At 39.3% G+C, this 19,256-nt stretch overlaps 1 protein-coding gene across 1 annotated transcript; it reads left to right on the forward strand.

The window, feature by feature from the left end:
* Positions 1 to 226: 226 nt before the first annotated feature.
* On the forward strand, positions 227 to 15,147 carry fbxo8 (F-box protein 8). Its single transcript, XM_049570622.1, has 8 exons — positions 227 to 402; positions 2,111 to 2,231; positions 3,812 to 3,895; positions 4,967 to 5,111; positions 5,559 to 5,685; positions 6,024 to 6,142; positions 7,418 to 7,614; positions 11,071 to 15,147. The coding sequence occupies exons 2-8, from the start codon at positions 2,111 to 2,113 to the stop codon at positions 11,256 to 11,258; spliced, it is 981 nt and encodes a 326-aa protein (XP_049426579.1). The 5' UTR covers positions 227 to 402; the 3' UTR covers positions 11,259 to 15,147.
* Positions 15,148 to 19,256: the final 4,109 nt, after the last annotated feature.

A 19,256-nucleotide genomic window follows, 5' to 3' on the forward strand; every position in this document is an offset into this window, starting at 1 on the left:
TCGACGTAACGTAACAATCTGACGTCATGACGTAGGAAGTACGCACACTATTTTCTGCATTTTTCCGTTGAGAATGATTTATCAATTTTTCAAAGGCAGCGCGTATTTACATATAAAATGAGTTTGTTTGACTCTTTGATGTAAAATTTAATTTTTTCTTTCAGCGTTTTTGATTGTTCGTGAGTGGGGAGAGAACAGGGGCGGGGCAGAGGTGACAGGAGGAGGAGTGTGGAAACAGATGATGTATGAAAGGTTCCTCCTGAACCGAAGGAGCAGCTGCTCTGTTATTAATCTGTTCTCGGCGAAATGAAATGACAACTGGATTCGTTTGAAAGCGAGGAAACTACATTTCCAGCTGTACTTGTGTGCAGGTCGGGTTGTCAGAGGAATCACTAAACTCAGGTGGGTAGTTCAGGGTTACCATTGAGCCGCTGTATCGCTCTCATTAGGAAATACTGCACTGTGCTCGTAGGAGAAATACAATCAATAACCTTTAATGAGGCAGCAAGATCAATCGATTTGGCTCGACACTATCTTCGTCAACTTAAACTAGCTCTGTAAGCTAACTCGGGGATTTGTAACAACAGATTGTGAGTGATAGCCAGTTCGGCCAATGACGTTCCAATCTGGAAGCTGCTGTGTTGTGTGTGGCCAATGATAAAGCAGAGGAGGCGGGACTAAAGTGCACACTACCTTGCTTGCTGGAACTTCCAACGTTGATGTTTACAACAGTGTAATGGATTTGTTTATGCAACACAGCTGATATTGGACAGGCTGAGAGGGAAAAGGAAGAGTGGGCAGTTTAACGAGGACAAAAACACCAGCACTGCATCACTGCTTTGATTATTGTACACTTATGAGTCGACAAAAAAGATTAAGCTAATTTTGAAGTCCATCAGCACAGTCATGGCAATGCTTTAAACAGATGCTGATATTAGTGTGTCAGAAGGGTTAGCCTATGTCGTTTAATACACACTGAATGTCAGTGGTAGCTATCTAAGTCATCTAATTTTCCAGTAACACTTGAGCACTGTCTGTCATTTATTTATTTCATTTTACATAGTCCATATATACATATATAAACAAGGCTTTAAAGCCTGCTTTCTTAATTAGTAACACCATTTTCTCCATCAATTGGTAAATGTTATTTGGGCTATAAAATGTCAGAAAATGATGAAAAAATGTGTGCCAGTCTATGATGACGTCTTTAAATGACTTATTTTGTCCACAACCCAAAGATATTCAGTTTACTGCCATAGAGGAATAAATAGACCAGAAAATATTCACATTTAAGAAGATGGAATCAGAGAATTTAACTTTTTTTTTCCCTGAAAAAAAATCACTTTTCAAAATAGGTGGCGATTTATGTAATAGTTTCCAACTAGTCGATTATCGTTGCAGCGCTAAACACATTTAACACATGACGACCACAAGCATCTAAACCCAGGGTTCTGCAAGCACATGATACTAGCATGCCCTCCCACATTACATCACTGTAGTCCATTTTTAGTCTTTTTTTTTTTTTTATTTTCATCATGTGATTCAGGGAATTGTAAAACCACTGTAGCTGTCATAAAGTGTCCTGAATATAATCTGACTGTAATGACTGGCAGCTGTAATCTATTGACAAAGACACTGTCGTAGGCATGATTGAAACTATCACACATATAATGTTAGGAATGTTCAATGTAATACGTGAGACTTAAATGGATTGGTCAGGTTATGCCTGACCCATTTTATATGGCTTCTCAGCAGCACGTAAGCTTTAACATTAATCACAAGCTGTGTTTCACAATATGACAGATCAAAGAGAAGGAATTATAATTACAGGAGGTTCAATATGTTTCCTTCTCAATCATGAGAGCCTAGAGTTGTTCGGCAGAATTGGTCTAAACATGTGGTAACTTGTTTAATTCTCTTGTGAATTTGCCTTTTTATCAGGTTGCCAGTTATGGAAGATCACAGCAACAAGTGAACCTCAGTGTATCCAGGCTGAATTATATAATTTGCCATTATATCGCTTGTTTTCCATCCGACAGACACACAACAAGTTTAGTCAGATATACGAAACCAAAATGTTTTCTTATGCACTTCTTATGCTGCCATGCAGATGGGTCAAGCACTGTGGAGGCTGCCTCCTAGACAACAGCAGCAGCTTCAGGAAGAGCTTGCAGACCGACTAGCTGACCGAGGAGGCGGAGGCGGAGGAGGAGGAGGAAGACGAGAGCAAGGTAGTCCTAATATTTTTTTTTTACATGAATATTATTTTAGATGAGGATTTTGTAGTGTGTATGTGACTGCTGCTGTCACAAATGGTTGACGCTAATGCTTCAGAGAAAATATGAACATGTTGTGACTTATCCGGTTGATTTAAATTCTGGGTTCCAGTCTGTAATAAACTTTTAACTCAGTATCAGCACAGCAAGTGCCAACTAAAATCAGTCCACCTGTATGATCGTTATTGTTAAACCCAACAGCTTCATTTTAAATGGTCCTGTTTATGTTTGAGGTTGGGTTGTGGATTTTATATGCAAACTATGGACTATGGATTTATTTAATTATTTGACGAGACTTTTAAATGCCAATATTTGTGTTATTGTCAAAAATGTAATCACTGTCAGTATCTTCTTTGAGTGTCTCCACAGACACAACTTTGCAGAAGACTTAGGACAGCTAAGTCTGAGTCAGAGGTCATTGTGTATGTTTATGAAAGATCTAAGACAATAAAAACCATGTTAAAAACTTAATGTTTTTGAACAGACCATGAGATAAATCCAACCCAAAGTTTTCACCCACAGAATTACTTATGTACAAAGAAAGTAACATAATGACCCAAGAACAACATGCAACATTCCAAGTCACATAGTGTAACAACAACACTCACAACTAGTTTTTATCAGTAGATATTTCTTACATACACTTCACTTGTTTGGCTTCTATCAGCTGTTTTAGTTACTCGTATTAGTTTTCTGCTCCCAGTATTCCATCCCTTTCTCCTTTTGTCTACTATACATCTGACCCAGGCTGGCTGTTCATCTTGCTCCCGTGTTTCTGCCCAAACCAGTTTGGCTCTGTTCAAAATGGCATACTGACATACTGTTCATACTGTTCACACAAAGTATGACGTAAAATGAAGTATGTAGTGTGCTTTGCTGCTAATGCATCGCTGCTCTGGTGGACTGTGAGGCAGACGGTTAAAATGATAAACTTTTGGAGAAAATCATTACAAATTATGGCGAGTGACATTAAGGTACAGCTTCAGCTGATGGGCGGTGCTGAGTTTTGGCTTGACTGTGTTCAACCTGGAGGCCTGGTCACAAACTTTCTCATTTCACAGCTAAACAGTACACTTAAATATGTTTTTGAAAATATTTTAGGGGAGAAAAAGGCAATGCAGTAGCAGAATCTTGATTCATACTTGATCAGTGCTGCCTAGTTTGACAGTTTGACTACAGTTCATGAGCTGTGATTGATGTGATTGACAGCTGCGTTAGAAACTCCTTGGTTCTGACTGGTTGTTTTCCTTCAGCTGCCATGGATTCTTGTAAATGTCATTAGAAGTAAAAGTAAAAATACAATTTAAAAAAGTCTTTGTAAAATCTGTATTCATTTAATTCTATATGTATTTGAATGATGACTATAACTCACAGTGTGCCTGGTCAGTCTGAAGCCACAATGCATGCTGGGATAGTCTTCCACTTTCCTGTCGTGCCAATTAGCAGTAAGCAAGTAATGACAGTGAATGAATGAAAAAGTAGAAAAATGATTCCAATATCTAATATTTTTTTTATTTTGTTTTGTTTTCTCCTAGGGAAAGATGGAGGTCACCAGAGAAGAGTGCCTCAGCAGTGTTATGGCCCAGACATCTACCATCTGCTAAGAACACGCATGGGTGGTAAGAACACACAAAACACATGCTAAGCTACAAACAAAATGAAACAGCAAACTCACAGGAGAAGAAACTTTTATTTTTGAAAAGCTGTGCTCTCTAAACATAGACTATATTAAAAAAAAGTGGATGCAGCCAACATGGAATCACCAATTGGTTTGTGGACTACCAGTTTCAAGCCTGGAGTTTGGCATTTTGGGCGTCGCCATCTTGGTTTTTTTGGAGCCAGAGGTGACCATATTTGGACGAGAGGGTGAAGCTGGGGAGGCTTTGATTGTTGCGCCTCGATCCTGATTGACAGGTTGGTGTGGTAGCAACCTGTCATTCACAAGGCAGCCACACCCTAAAGCATACCCTGCTTGTTTGTTTATTTTACTCTAAATGGGATCATCATTTACAAAGTGAACATCATGCTGTATTAAAGAAGACTTGAAACTAACAACTGAGACCATAAACTCATGAGAAAAAATGTCTACTGAGGTAATAAATCAAGTGAGAAGTAGAGTCATTTTCTAATAGACTTGTCTTTCTGCAACAAGTGGAGTCACCCCCTGCTGGCCATTAGGAAGAATGCAGGTTTAAGGCACTACCACATTGGCTTCACTTTTCAGAGCCGGAGGCTACATCCACTTCTTCTGTACAGTTTATGTCTCTAAATGTTTTTTTTCCCCGTTAAAGGGTTTTTTTTTGGGGGGGGGAGTTATTCCTTATCCGCTGCAAGGGTTCTAAGGACAGAGGGATGTCGTATGCTGTAAAGCCGTGTGAGGCAAATTGTGATTTGTGATATTGGGCTTTATAAATAAAATTGATTGATTGATTGAAATAATCTCTGGGTTGTGTGGATGGAACTTTACTGTCATTTACCAGCAATGACTGTCCATGATTATGATGTTTTATGCAATGGAAAGTGGCTACCAACTCAGGGAGGAAGTGGGAAAGAATACAACAAGAGGCTTCAAAACTACCACACTCTACTACAGTAATCTTGTACGCATTAAATCCTGTGTCACATGGAGATTAGAATTATCCTAAATATTTGTTTTCTGCCTTTCTCCGCCTTTTTCGTGGTGACTGTAGGTAAGGAACAGCATGGATTTATAGATTTGGAGATGTTGCCCCCTGAATTAGGCATCACCATACTGTCGTACCTGAATGCTACTGATCTGTGCCTGGCCGGCTGTGTGTGGCAGGACCTGGGAAATGACGAATATCTCTGGCAGGGGTAAGGAGGATCAGCCCTAGTTTCTGTTACCTTTTTGTGAGGATTGATGATTTGATTGAGGTTCGTAATGTTTCTTGGTGACCAGAAAGTTTTCTGAGCAGTGACAACAGCTGATCTGCTGTACTGATATACAAAATAATTGATGACAGATAGACGTATGCTTTGTCTAAATTATCAGTTATGAGTACACCATCCAGTGCACTGCATTTTGCCGTACTTGTCAATGTTACGTCCTCGAAATAGCAAGTGTTAGCGTAGGAGAACGCAATACGGGAAGAGACAGAAAGTTCAAGATAATGAAAATAGATTACATGTTTTTGACATGTTCTGAGCACATGTTTTTTTCTGTCAACTTGCCAGACAAGCCTTTTTTTCAGCACATGTATTCTGTAAAGCCTTTTTTTTTAGCTGTTTATATTCTGTAACCCATGTATGTCAATCCACCAGGCTGTGTAAATCCACATGGGGACACTGCTCCATCTACAACAGAAGACTACCTGCTGGTTTCTCATATAGAAGACTCTACCTACAGCTAGATGAGGGCAGCCTGACATTCAACGCAAACGCACAGGAGGTAACACAAGCCCAAACTTCTAGGATCCCTAGTCCTATAGATGCATTCTACCTCACAGCTTCTGCACTGTGTGTGTGCGTATGTGTATGTGTGTGTGTTGAGTGTGTGCAGTGCACATGTTGGTTTCGGGAACAATGATTTCATGACAGAATTATGTGTTTGATGATGTCATTATTCTGAGCTTCTGATGTTTAACCAATCAATCACTTCAACATCAAAGTGTGTGTCTGGATGGATTAAGACTCTGTTAGACCCACACTCACACTGTGATTCTCCTTCTTTCTCTCTCCGTGTGTGTGTGTGTGTGTGTGTGTGTGTGTGTGTGTGTGTATATGCAGGGTATCAGTTACTTTATGTCTAAAGGTATACTAGTGGATCATCCGACAGAGCTGGCAAAATTCATCTTCTACACTAGACGGCTCAACTGGAAGATGCTGAGGATTTACCTGGATGAGAGGTTAACACAGAAACACACACAATACCCAGAAAACTCAACACAAGACTTCCACAACAGTTTGTAACAATAAAACAATGGATAAGTCTGTGAGAACTAGGGGTGGGACTGTGTCGACTGACTATATCGCAAATCAAGTAGAAATTGTCACGTCATTTTCTTCTAAGCCTACACATAGTCCCCCGCTGATCCAGACCAATCTGTCTTGGGGAATAATGTGTAGGGTGAGGCGTGCGTTTTTGTATCTACAAGGCTCCAGGCTGCGACCATTAAGTCGCATTTTGTGACCATGGAGCACCTCTGCAACTTGTTTTCTGCTCACAATCAACAAATCCTCACATTTAAAAAGCGCTGTGACGATTTAACTTTCTGCTAACAGCTATCTGTTGACAAAATCATTGACAGCCCGAAACAAGCAGGATTCTTCAAAATAAGAGCACCAGTGGTTCCACTTTGATTTATTTCATTATAACAATACTTTAACTTTATTGTAACAGCATTTTAACTTTTTTAGCAGTACTTCATTATTTAATTTTATCATAACAGTACTTGATTTAACTTTATTATAACAACACTTTAACTTTTTTTTGTAGCAGTACTTTATTTAACCTTATTATAACAGTATTTTATCTTAATTATAACAATACTTTATTTGACTTTATTATAACAACAATACTTAATTTAATTTTATTATCACAGTACTTTGTTTAACCTTATAATACCAGTACTTACTTTATTAAATTTCTTAAAACATTATTTTATTTTATTTATTTATTATTTTATTTAATTAACTAACTATTATAACAATATACTTTATCTAACTTTATTATAACAGTACTTAATTTAACTTTTTCATAACAATACTGTAACTTAACTGTAACAGTACTTTATTTGAATTATTTTTAACAGTAGTTTAATAGTCTACAGGCATTTAGAAGAGATTTCAAATTATTTTATGTATTATTGTGTATTGCAATATTATTTATAGGCCACATCGCCCAGTCTTAGTGACAGCTTTTTTTGTGTGATACTTCTGCATTGCCTTAAGAAAGTCTAAAACCACCCCTGAAATAATTAGATTTATTTTTTTATATTATAAGTTCACTGTGGAGTGGTGTTTATTTAATGTGTCTACTATGATACTAAAAATACATTTATTGGTGCGCTTTACCTTTGAAAAGAGCATGAATCTCGTATTTCAGCAACTGTCATTTCCGGCATACAAATACAAAAGCTTATTCACTTATTCTGTGTTTGTGTATGTCTGTGTGGATACAGGCGGGATGTCCTGGACGAGTTGGTGACCCTCCATAACTTCAGTAACCAGTTCCTCCCCAACGCTCTGCGGGACTTCTTTAGGCACATTCACGCACCAGAGGAGAGAGGAGAGTATCTGGAAACTCTCATCACCAAGTTCAGCCACAGGTTTTGTACCTGTAACCCTAGCCTTGTCCGAGAGCTGGGCCTCAGTCCTGGTTAGTACTCAGACACACACATCAGTAGTGAACACATGCTGTATGTTAACTACTAGTCTTTGTAGTTGTGGTTTTAGGCTTATTGGCATTGACTGTTGTTTAAACTCTGGAGATAGAGACAGATGAAAGGTTCAAAGAAAATCAGATGGGTGTAAAGGGACGTGCCCAGTGAAGGGAAGCTAAGGTTTGTGTAATATGGTCAAATTTTCTAGTTTCGTTAAGATTCCAGCTGCAGTGTTCTGAACCATTTGAAGACTTTTAGTACAAGATGTAACAGGCCTTATAAAACATTACAATCAAGTCAGGTTTTAAGAAAGGTGTGTGTTGGCATGTCTGCGTCAGTCATGGACAGATGAGTTTTAGCTGTGTTGAGCAGGTTAAGAAAGAAGGTCTTTGATGATTCTTTGATGTGCTGCACTTTGCAAACCTTGCCCACGATGACCTAATGCAACCACAAATATTAAAGGGACCCCATATAACAGTACAGGAACATCTCTACTGCTTGACAAATTTCTATGATCTCATGGTCAATATGATATAGAAATTTTGGTGCAAATATGGCAAATGACTGATTTTATAACAAGTCTTGTTTAGGTGGCCAAAGAGCGCATGAGAGGAAATGTGTAATAGACAAATTGGATTGTGGTCTAGGTCTAAGTTTGATTGTAATTTTTCCATCAGATTCTGAAGGATGTTGTATAATAGTGGACATTTTAAAAGGTCAAGGGGTCACATGGTGACATTGCTGATACCTGAGAGTTAAAAAATAGATAATGGTATTTTGGACAACATTTTATTACTTAGAAAAAGGAAGCGTATAATTATGAATGAAAAATAAGGCAAATAATTTTAATGAGTATTAGCGAAAATTCATCATTTGAAAACTGTGATCAAGATATTTGCTAAGTGGGACATTTGATATTAAATAAACAACAACAAAAAAAACAATTGTTATCTTTTGGCTTTTCTGTCACGCAATTTCTTGTTACTTATCAGCCAACATATATGCAGCGACAGTACATATGTAGTACTCTAAAATGATCCATTTGTACTTAAATTGTGTACACAATTTGTGCTCACAGTTGTGTACAGTGACAACTGGCCCTGAAGGTGGCGCTAGAGGAAAGGTCATGGATTGTCCCACATGAAAAAGGCTTTATCCTCTGGAGAACGTAAATACTTTCATTAAGTTTCAAGGCAAGATTTTAATATTTCGGGTGTCTGGGTTGAGATTTTGACTTGATGGTGATACCACAAGAGAGGTCAGGGGGTCATCGAAACATTCAGAAAAGTCCTCTCTTGCCATTAGTATCCACTCTATCCTGAGCCTAACCAGACATCACCATATTAAACCCTGCAGCCAGAAGTCCAAAAACTCTAGTGACAGAAAAAGTGATTTTGAAGTTACTACACTTCTGACCCATCGGCCCGACCGCAAAATGAGGGGGAAACCCTCAAGGTTTTATTTTCAAGTAATCCCTGGCTTCAGTACTGTCAATGGAGCGTACATTTACCAACTGAGGGCTTTGTTAATGCCAGTAGACCATACAGAAACCAATCCCCGACTCTGTTACTGTTAACTCTCCGGTCCTTCTCATATGATTAGCAGGATTAGTGTAATGGTTTTGAGCTCAAGGCTAGAGATGGATGGATGGATGGATGGCTGCCTTTCTGAAACCAGCCCTTTCATTTCACTGCAGTTCTGCCCCTGCATCCACTCTGGAAAGGATTGGGCACAGCAGTGGAGAACAGCTTAGAGTTTATTAGTAGCACAGTATACGTTAATGTATCTTATTCATCATTTAGATATAATTGAAATAATAAATCTACATTACTTGTTTCTTTGACTGCCCCTTTTCTATCCCTTTAGAGTGGCTCCTCTTGCAGTAATATTTGGGTTTAAAGGGTTGAATTTGAGGTTCCATGGATTGTTCTGTAGAGTGAAGCTGGGGTCAAATTAAAGCAAGTCCTGGGTGTATGTGTGTGAATGCACCCAATGCATTCTCAATGGCTCAGACCACATTCAGAGGGCATTTCTTCAGCAGTGTGAATGCTAATGTGTCCTGGACCACATTAAAGGGCCTTGCTTATCTGACTCAGACTGTCTGCCGCTACACAGGTTCGATACAGTGCTGTTGGACCGTCCCCAGAGCCGCTCTGGCAAACGGTTCATTCAATGTCTGCTCAGTTAGCAGAAGCTAACACAGCAGCAGGTATTTAATAGTCCCAACAAACTCACACCGACATAAAAATGGTCTGACTCATTAATAAGTGTTGGATAACGTTAGACATGTGATGCTAGCCGTGTGTGAGTGCAGGCGGACTCTCAGCAACTGTTCACAGTGCAGAGCTCAAACTCCCCCAGCTGTAATCTCCTAGCATCAGGGAGGAGCAGGGGATGCGGTATAAAAATCAGCTTAAATTTTAAGCCTTGTTACTATTATAATTTAAGAGCTATGAGACTAATGATGTAGTTAAAAGAGGCACTGCAAATAATGTGGGTTGCTTTTAATTCCCTAGTGACTCCACCAAAAGATAAAAGGAAACTTTAAATGTAAGCTTGAACACACTTTATTAAAAAACAACTCCTCTCTCCAAAGTAGAGCACAAGAAAAAACAGCTGGAGTAATGTTTACCACAGAAAATTGTCCATTTTGCCCAACTCAGAAACAGTCCTCTTACATAAGACAGCATGATCCAACAAAAGAAAGTGTCCAAGAAAAAAAGTCCAAAAAGGAATAAAACTCACCTGCTGTTGAATCGAGAAAATAAAAATTCTGGCCTAGGCTTGATGGCTTGCTCAGTTTTTTTTGGTCCTCCATATGTGTAGTGTCTCTGCTGCCTTCAGTTGGTCGAGGAACCACCATAACAAAAGAGTCAAATGTGTTTTTTCTCCGTGGCAAGCTGCTCAGCTCCAACCTCAGTCATCTGTCTCTCTCTTCTAACACAATCAAAATCTCCTCTCCTTTGTTCCCCAGGCCACGCCCCCCTTACACCTGTGTAAAAGAGCACACCTGACCAGTGTGTACAATAAGGGTGAGAGGGACGCAATGCCTGAGAAGATTAACCTTACTATTAAAATCTCTAATAATAATATCCGTGTATTTCTCCCCTCATCTTTGTGGTGGTGTCACATAATAAACAGGATAAACAGAAACACATTATCTTCTTGCAAATGGAAATGGTGTACGTGTTTATTTGCATATAGAGCAGGGAAGGGAGATCTGATTACAAGTGGTCACTGGAGACACATGTGGAGATGCATTTTAATGCCAGACAAACAGAGCTGTTCACGTTTGATCTGATCATTCAAGACGCATATTAATACCAGGTGTAAATAAGCTCTTTGACTTTTCAGTTTTAGTGCTAATTTCCTGTTGTATTTCATACCACACTCAGCTTGTGAGAAACAGCAACAGTCCTGTTTGATCACGGCCTGCTTTCGTCTCTCTGCAGATGCTGTCTATGTGCTGTGCTACAGTCTCATCCTACTGTCCATCGACCTGACCAGCCCCCACGTCAAAAACAAAATGTCCAAGAGGGAGTTTATCAGGAACACTCGCCGAGCAGCACATAATGTGTCGGATGACTTTGTAGGCCACCTCTATGACAACATATACCTGATTGGCCACGTGGCGGCATAGCTCTGCCTGCCGGCTGTCCAGTCGATACCCTCATACTGCACTGAAAATTGGGAATTGGTGATCGGGTTCCTCTATATGTCTGGAAAGTATGGGACATTGTGGAAATGGATTTTAACAATTTTCATGACAACCAGTAAATCTTACTAGAAAGGTTAGAAAAACAAAATTCACCAATGCACTGTGAGACAGACTGTGCTACCAAATATTAGTAATGATTCTAATCAAAGGCGCGCAACATCAGAAATGTCTTTAAAACCAAGTCACTGCAAAGAAGGAGGTTTTAAAATGGAACCATGAAGACGAGCTCTGATAACTGCACTGACTGATGGTGACTACTGATTGGTGGAGGGAGGAGGTGGAGCACTGCCCCTCAGCCTGTCACAGACGCCGGGACAGTCCTGCTTATTTCCTATTGGACAGCTGCTTAACGTTCACCAGTAGGACATACACTGGCCCGTACTTATAAGTGACACAGCGAGGCTAACACAAGACCACTCACTAATATCACTAGTAGCATTTACCAGTGTGACTAATGACAAAGCTGCATTGGAGCTATTCTGCAAATCAGTTGACCTTGATACCTCGTCCAGTGGTACCAACCTGAATGTCCCAAGTGTCAAGATTCAACTAGATCTGGTTTTCTGTTGGGTTTTTTTCTTTTCTATAACACGAGTAAAATGAACAACACATTGGGTCTCATGCAAGAACATTTGCGTATTCCTATCCTAAATCTCTTTTACTTTTTTCCATTGAGGTTTGCTTGTATGTGTTCTAAGTCAGAAGCACCAAATTGCACAAACTTGATGTAAATGGCTCGTTTTATTCTGATTAATGTAACTTATTGATGAAGAGGAGTACCCTTGTTGTATCTGATAATTAGCATAATTAGCACCCCTTTAAATTGCAACCTGTTCCACTTCCCATATGGGCAGAAATGTTAAAGGTACAGTTCACCCCAAAATCAAAAATACATATTTTTCCTCTTACTTACAGTGCTATTTATTAATCTAGATTGTTTTCGTGTTGGTTGCTGAGTATTGGACATCTGCCCTCTCTTTAATGTGACAGAACTAGATGGCACACGGCCTGTGGTGCTCAAATCGCCAAGAAAATACATTTGAAAAACTCAACAGCAATGTCTCTTTCCAGAAATCATGACCCGGTTACTCAAGATAATCCACAGACCTTGTTGTGAGCAGTTTCATGTAGGAACTATTTTCTTTCTCTTGAGCTACAGACACCAATTGTAGAAGGAAGCATGCATCTACTGCTAGCTCACCTAGCACTACTCAGCTAGCTAAGGCTACAGCTCGGCTGAGGAGTAAGTTCCTTTATATTCAAGAAAAGGTAGACATGTGTATTGCCGGTACATCCAACACTGCAACTCAAACCAATACAAAAGAAAAAAATGTGCATTTTTTATTTTTGGGCGAACTGTCCCTCCCAAAAAGAATTTCAAACAGCAGAGCTAAGCTACAACAAATGATAAAATCTAAAGTACCTCTCAGAAATTGGTAAGCTATGATATCAATGAGATGATGTTTAGATAATCAATTTAGCACAATTAAATTTGGTTTAGTTTTCTGTTTTATTTCAGTTAATTTCAGTCTCATATTTCACTCAGATTTCAGATAAAGGCAGTGTAATTCTTAAACAAGTGTTTTTTCCCTACAGACTATCTGTATGTGGCTCGTGTGACAGGTGTGGACCACTTGTGAAATTGATTTGTAGCTAAGAGAAAATTACTGGTACAAGGAAATTGATGAATGCCACAAATGTAAAATTTTTTAATACACAAGAAATCCAAAACAACATACATTCAGATGAATTGTTTTATCTTAAATCTGATGGTCACCCAGGTAAAAGCGAAGTCGCACTTAGTATTTTCAGTTTTATGAGAGCCAACTTACTAATATTTTGTGCAAGCTTTGTTCTGATTATGAGAGAAATTGAATGTATTTTTTTTCCCATGACATTAGGGAAATGTATAGTCACAGTGAGGTGAGCTTGGAGGTGACACGCTTGTTGTGTAGCAGACAGATTACAGCAGTTTTGGTGTTATGCTGCTTAATGAGGGCGGTAAATAGTGATGAACCTGGCTCTAAACCTGGCATCATTATCAAGGAAAAGGCTCAAGTCAAGTGTGGAGAAAGATAATGTTAAGTAAAAAAAAATTAAGGAGTTCCATCAAGTCATCTGCAATTCCTGGCTCTGGAACAAAACCACTGGCTGTGGACAACAGTGCACTTAACTGTATGAGGTTTATGAAGTTCTTGTGTTTTGAAATTAATCCTGCTATAATTTCCTATTTTTGCACAGTGCCCATGTATTTATCCCCCAGTTCCCACAGTTTTAGCTTTAGGCCCCAAAGTCATAGACTTCCATTGTCTGAAAAACGGCCCACAACAACAAAGCTATTGCTGCCATGACATAATGGCATAATCCATCAATTTAAATTAGACATGTAGTTTTATAATGACTGTGAAACACCACAACCGCTGCAGCTGTAATCCCGTCAGAGGTGGTGTCATTCTTCCAGGAATGAATGGAGAAGATTATTATGCATCTCACAACACGACACCATCCCTTATTATTTAGCCTTCCATTCATGGTAACTAGCAGCGCACAGTCATGGAAGAAGGAGAAACTCTTCATATTAAACACTATAATTAGCAGTGTGGTGAAGTAATAGGTAAAATATAGTGTAAATTTAAATGATGGATTACGTTTGTCAGTGCAGGGATATGTGTGAGTTGTTTTTAATGAATTTTTGAATAGCGGAAGCCTGTTACATCTGGAGGGCAACTAACCCAATGAAACCAACCCAGAAGAAATGTTGCCGTTGTACAATTCTGCAAACCACAGATACATTTGCACGTTATTGTGCAGCATACATTGAAACTTCACAATTTTAACAGCGCTGCAGTCAATGTGTGGTGAGGTTTGGAAACGAAAACCACTTAGTTTTGGTGAGGAAAAGACCATGTTTTGGCTCAGATTACCTGCTTTTAGTGGCACAGTCCTGGCAGGAAATGCAGCGATGTCCTGGTAAAAAAACAACTACTGTTCATGTCACCATCACTGCTGAAAGCACAGCCACAGGTTGCTAAGAGACACTCACATTTGGTGCCTAAAAAGCCGCTGGAAATAGTGATGACTCGCTAAAACACAACCACTTTTGTTGTTTGTTGGTCTCAAGCAGTGGTATGCTGTCAGTTAGGTGACACCCCATCCACCATCTCCTTCAATCAGCTCATATACTACGTCACTTTTGAAACATGACATATATGAAATAAAAATGGTTTGCAGAAACATACAACGCCAACACTTTCCTCTGGTGCCTGGGCTGAGGGCAACACTACCATAGAGAAGATGTGGCGCCTGACATTACAGTATGTAAAAGCCAATCTGGAGAGTGTAGAAAATATTTTAATCGGGTCATATTGACACTTAAAACTTTCAAACGTGAAATATTTTCAGCTGTTGCTTTTTGAAAATGAATAAATGAAACAATGATGCTCATCAGACCTGAACGCAGCCTTATAGTCACTCTGTGCTAGTAGCGTCGAGTCCCAGCAGCTCGCATGTAGCCGCAGCTAACAGTGAGGCGTCACAATGCTCGCTGATTGTAACCATGGAAACAGATGGGATGACACAGAGAAGCAGTTTTGTATTAAAACTTTTTTTTAAATTAAGGGTTTATATCATAACCTAGTTAGCCATTGCAATACCAACATGTATATACTTTCTGATTTTGAGCCTCTTCATTAGATTGTAAATCTGACCATGAGTGAACTCAAAACATGACATGTATTCATTATTGCTGATGATGCACACTGATTTAGAGCTATATCTTCATTTGTTTTATTTAAATTATGAAGGAAATCCACTTCCTGCTGTGTGTGTTTTTTTGCTCCTTTGTGGTTACTAGAGGATTTTATGACTGACAACATGTACTGAGAAAATGTTCCACATATCTGACACATTAAATCTGGGCTTGATTTTACTGACATGTTTCAACCACCTGAAGATGGACATCGTGAGATAATAAATGGTAGAAGCAGAGAATCAGTTCTCAGACGGCTATCACGCACCGCTCATTTTATGTGCTACACTGGGCCTCGTGCAGCAACACTCTCCTTAATTTCTCTTGTATTTTCTTTTTATTTTCTGTTAAGAGAAAAGTAAGACAAGTCAACTCCAGATGCACCAAACACTCTAACCATCCAAATCTGATCTTACCCAGGTGTGCTGAATGATGAATCCACTTGATCATGAATTAGAGGCGCGTGGCTGATTGTTTGTTGTTAGCATATTAGCACCCCCCAAAACACTAAATAAAGGCGGTGTTGTGCTGTGTGCAAATACTGAGCACATGCTCAACAGTTGGAGGGATGCCACCAAAAAAAGGCGATGAAATCAACGTACTGTTTAAGGAACTTAAACTTGATTTTTACAGAGCATCTGCACTGGCGTTACAGGAAAGTAAAATCCCAGCAATGGCAAAACATTTGTGATGCTGTAAATGCCATGTCAACAGAGGGATGCACAGTAACTGAAATTAAAGAAAATGGTTTGAAATGGGGGGCGGCACGGTGGTGTGGTGTTTAGCGCTGTCGCCTCACAGCAAGAGGGTTCCTGGTTCGATCCCGGGTGTGGGAGCCCTTCTGTGCAGAGTTTGCATGTTCTCCCCGTGTCAGCGTGGGTTTTCTCCAGGTACTCCGGCTTCCTCCCTCAACCCAGAAACATGCAGGTCGGGTTAATTGGTGACTTTAAATTGCCTGTTAGGTTAACTGTTGACTCTAAATTGTCCGTAGGTGTGAATGTGAGCGTGAATGGTTGTTTGTCTCTATGTGTCAGCCCTGCGATAGTCTGGTGACCTGTCCAGGGTGTACCCTGCCTCTCGCCCAATGTCAGCTGGGATAGGCTCCAGCCCCCCCGCGACCCTCAAGAGGATAAGTGGTCAGAAAATGGATGGATGGATGTTTGAAATGGAAGCAAAAAAACACGCCAACACTCCATTGTGACGACTGAAGGACGAGCTGAACACATGCAACATCATCAAAGGGTTTTTTAAAGTAATTAAAGTAAGTAATCGTAATTGGGATCAGTGGACCAATAGCCCACACATTTAATTAACTTTAACTTTAAAACATATTTGATTTTATGGTGTTCATGTGTCTTTTATGTTCCTTACATGAAAAGAACTTTGTTTCCTTGCGTTGGTCCCTCGTGTTTGTGGAGTCACTGTAAAAACAAGATGGTGTTTTTTCTTTCAACTGCTCATAAAAGTTTCTCTTCCCTAACAGAAAAAGCAAAAAAAAAGAACACTGATAAATTCCAGAAATTAACTGGTAGTAACAAAATAAGAAAATTTATGGATACAAACAAAAACAAGACAAAATGTGCTCATGTATCACTTCCTGCATGAGGCCTATATAACATTCATTTCAGTCATTATCTGGTTCTTCTTCACTAGATGAAGGTGATTCAGAGTGTGTTTCATTTCTCTCCAGTGACGTGAGTTATCTCACAGTAAAGCTTGAAAAATGGAAAGTGATTACTAACGTGAAGATTCTCCACTCTCTACAGTTTAAATGAGAAGCATTAGCAGATGTTCAAAGGTGCTAGGAGAGCAGCTTTATTCACTATTGTTGGTATAAACTCTGAGGTCATTTACTGATGATGGTAGGGTTCTAATGCAAAATACTGGAACACCACTGCATTAAGTTTTGGGTTTCTACCACTACTGGATGGGTTAGAGGACTGTGATGGCACCCAATCACATCACTGTTTCGTCATAAGAGCTGTAGCATAATCATGTGTCTAAAGTAACGACATCATCAGGCCCAATCAGATACCTTTTTTTTCTAACAGAATGAAAGGTGCATATTAGTCTGGTTCAGGTCATTCAACAGCAGATGTGATACAGCAGGCCACACTGCTTCTTGTAATTCTGTGTGTGTGTGTGTGTGTGTGTGTGTGTGTGTGTGTGTGTGTGTGTGTGTGTGTGTAAGTGTGGGCACATTTGAGATCAAACAGCCATAAGAGTAAATCCTCTTCAGACACAATATGACCTTTGACACTTGACCCATGTGAGAGTGTGTGTGTGTGTGTGTGTGTGTGTGTGTGTGTGTGTGTGTGTGTGTGTGTGAATGACCCATTTCTGGGTGGTGGTGTTTTATGTACTGCAAATGAAAAGAGAGCAGAGGGCAGAGATACATGACCTATCCACACACACACACACACACACACACACACACACAGTCACACTCTGTGACAAAGGTAAAAGTGACACTTCCTTTTAATCCTGTGTATATTTGACTACACATCTACAATGAAAACAAGTCTGGCTTCCTCAAAGAGAAAATGGGATAGGTGTAGATTTTGGAAGGTGGGGGGACAACCCCAAATAAAAACATGAAAGTTTTGAAACCTGAAAGGACTTTAATTCTGCCAAAATTAAAGACATTTCCACCATAAACTGATACAGAAAAGGCACAAATTGGTGCACAAAGACAAAGACCCCATTACCCCCAATAACTGTGTCCTCAGAAACAAAACCTACGTCCTTGAAATCATAACAGCAGTTTTATTATTATCAGTGGTGCTGGTAGGAGTTTACAATGTAATATGTATTAGTTGTATCAGAAATAATACTAACAGTCATGGATATTTTAATTAATTTTTATTTTGTTCTTCATGTGATTTTTGGCTCATTTTTTATTTGGACTTTTTAGTAATCTGCCTCATGCAACTTGAGAAGCAGTTATGCAAGTAGCTATGGTTGTTTTCATTCAATCATTTTCTTCAGGTAATCATATGAGCTTATAGTGTGTTTTGTCAAACTGTCCAAACATCCAAAGGTCTTTAGAGTTACATGACGTGAAAAAGGTCTCATGATCTGAATGCTTCAATTAAGCAATTTACAAAAGATTACATGCATAAACTTTCTCTCAGTTTAGCATCAGAAAAGTAAGTCAAATTACTGCTGACTGAAAAAGGTGAAGCTATAGTATGTTTACACTGCGAATACACTACAACCAAGTGTAGCATTGTGGGCTTCTCTCAGAGCAATGTCTCAGCAATTTATTAATGGAGCAAATGAATGAAAATTAGACGTAGAAAGTGTAATTTTGATTTGCACTGAAGAATTTATGGGAAACCTTTTTCATTGATCAAATCTGAGCTGACTTCTGTGACAGTAATCGAAACTGTTAAAGAGAAGGTGTTGAAGTTATGTTTTATGACTAGATTTAATGCTGATTCCCCCAGACCAGACAAAGGACTATTCGTTATAGGTCATGCTGGGACGGCTTTTCAAGACCTTATCAATTCATCTATTGGACCTTAAGAAGAATGCAAAAATGCAACACATTTTTTTGTCAATGCAAAATTAGTTTTATATATATATATATATATATATATATTTTTTTTTTTTTTTTTTTTTTTTTTTTTCCCTTCCAAATATGTGTTTGCCTAAGGCATTGAAGTTGCCTGTAGTTGAAATCAAAAGATCTATTGTGTGTTTGCATGGGTGTGAGAAATTTTGATGCCAATACCACATTCCCAGGATGAAGATCAGACAACCTCATCATTTGAACAGCTGTCAGAGCTCCTGATGTGGTGAGGTGAATGTTCAAAACCAAGGTATTAATACATGATGTTATGTGATATTGGAAAAAAAAAAAAGAACATCGCCATCCAGCACCACCAACTTTCTCTCTGCTGCTGATATTGTTGGGTCTCCAACAATATCACCACGTTGGGTCTCCGGAGGAGGTAGATGATGATGATGATTATGGTGATGATGATGATGATGATGAAGGGGCTGGTGTTTATTTAGCCCAGCTCAGACCGGTGGCCCAGGTCGTCGTCTGGTGGCGTCCCAGTCCAGAGAGCCTCACTTAAGCTTGATGGAGATGATGGATGGCCTCCTGAGCCCCAGAGCCTCTGCACTTCATCAGCATGAGCAGCCACTGCTGCTGACACTGCAGT

The sequence above is a fragment of the Epinephelus fuscoguttatus genome, linkage group LG3 (assembly GCF_011397635.1).
Source record: "Epinephelus fuscoguttatus linkage group LG3, E.fuscoguttatus.final_Chr_v1".
Classification (NCBI taxonomy): Eukaryota; Metazoa; Chordata; class Actinopteri; order Perciformes; family Serranidae; genus Epinephelus; species Epinephelus fuscoguttatus.

What these genes read in the sequence shown, in the direction of transcription:
- fbxo8 (XM_049570622.1), top strand. Translation starts at nt 2,111, where the DNA reads ATGGGTCAAGCACTGTGGAGGCTGCCTCCTAGACAACAGCAGCAGCTT. An exon ending in AGGAGGAAGACGAGAGCAAG is followed by an intron (nt 2,232 to 3,811) that starts GTAGTCCTAATA and finishes GTTTTCTCCTAG; the next exon opens with GGAAAGATGGAGGTCACCAG. An exon ending in AGAGCTGGGCCTCAGTCCTG is followed by an intron (nt 7,615 to 11,070) that starts GTTAGTACTCAG and finishes GTCTCTCTGCAG; the next exon opens with ATGCTGTCTATGTGCTGTGC.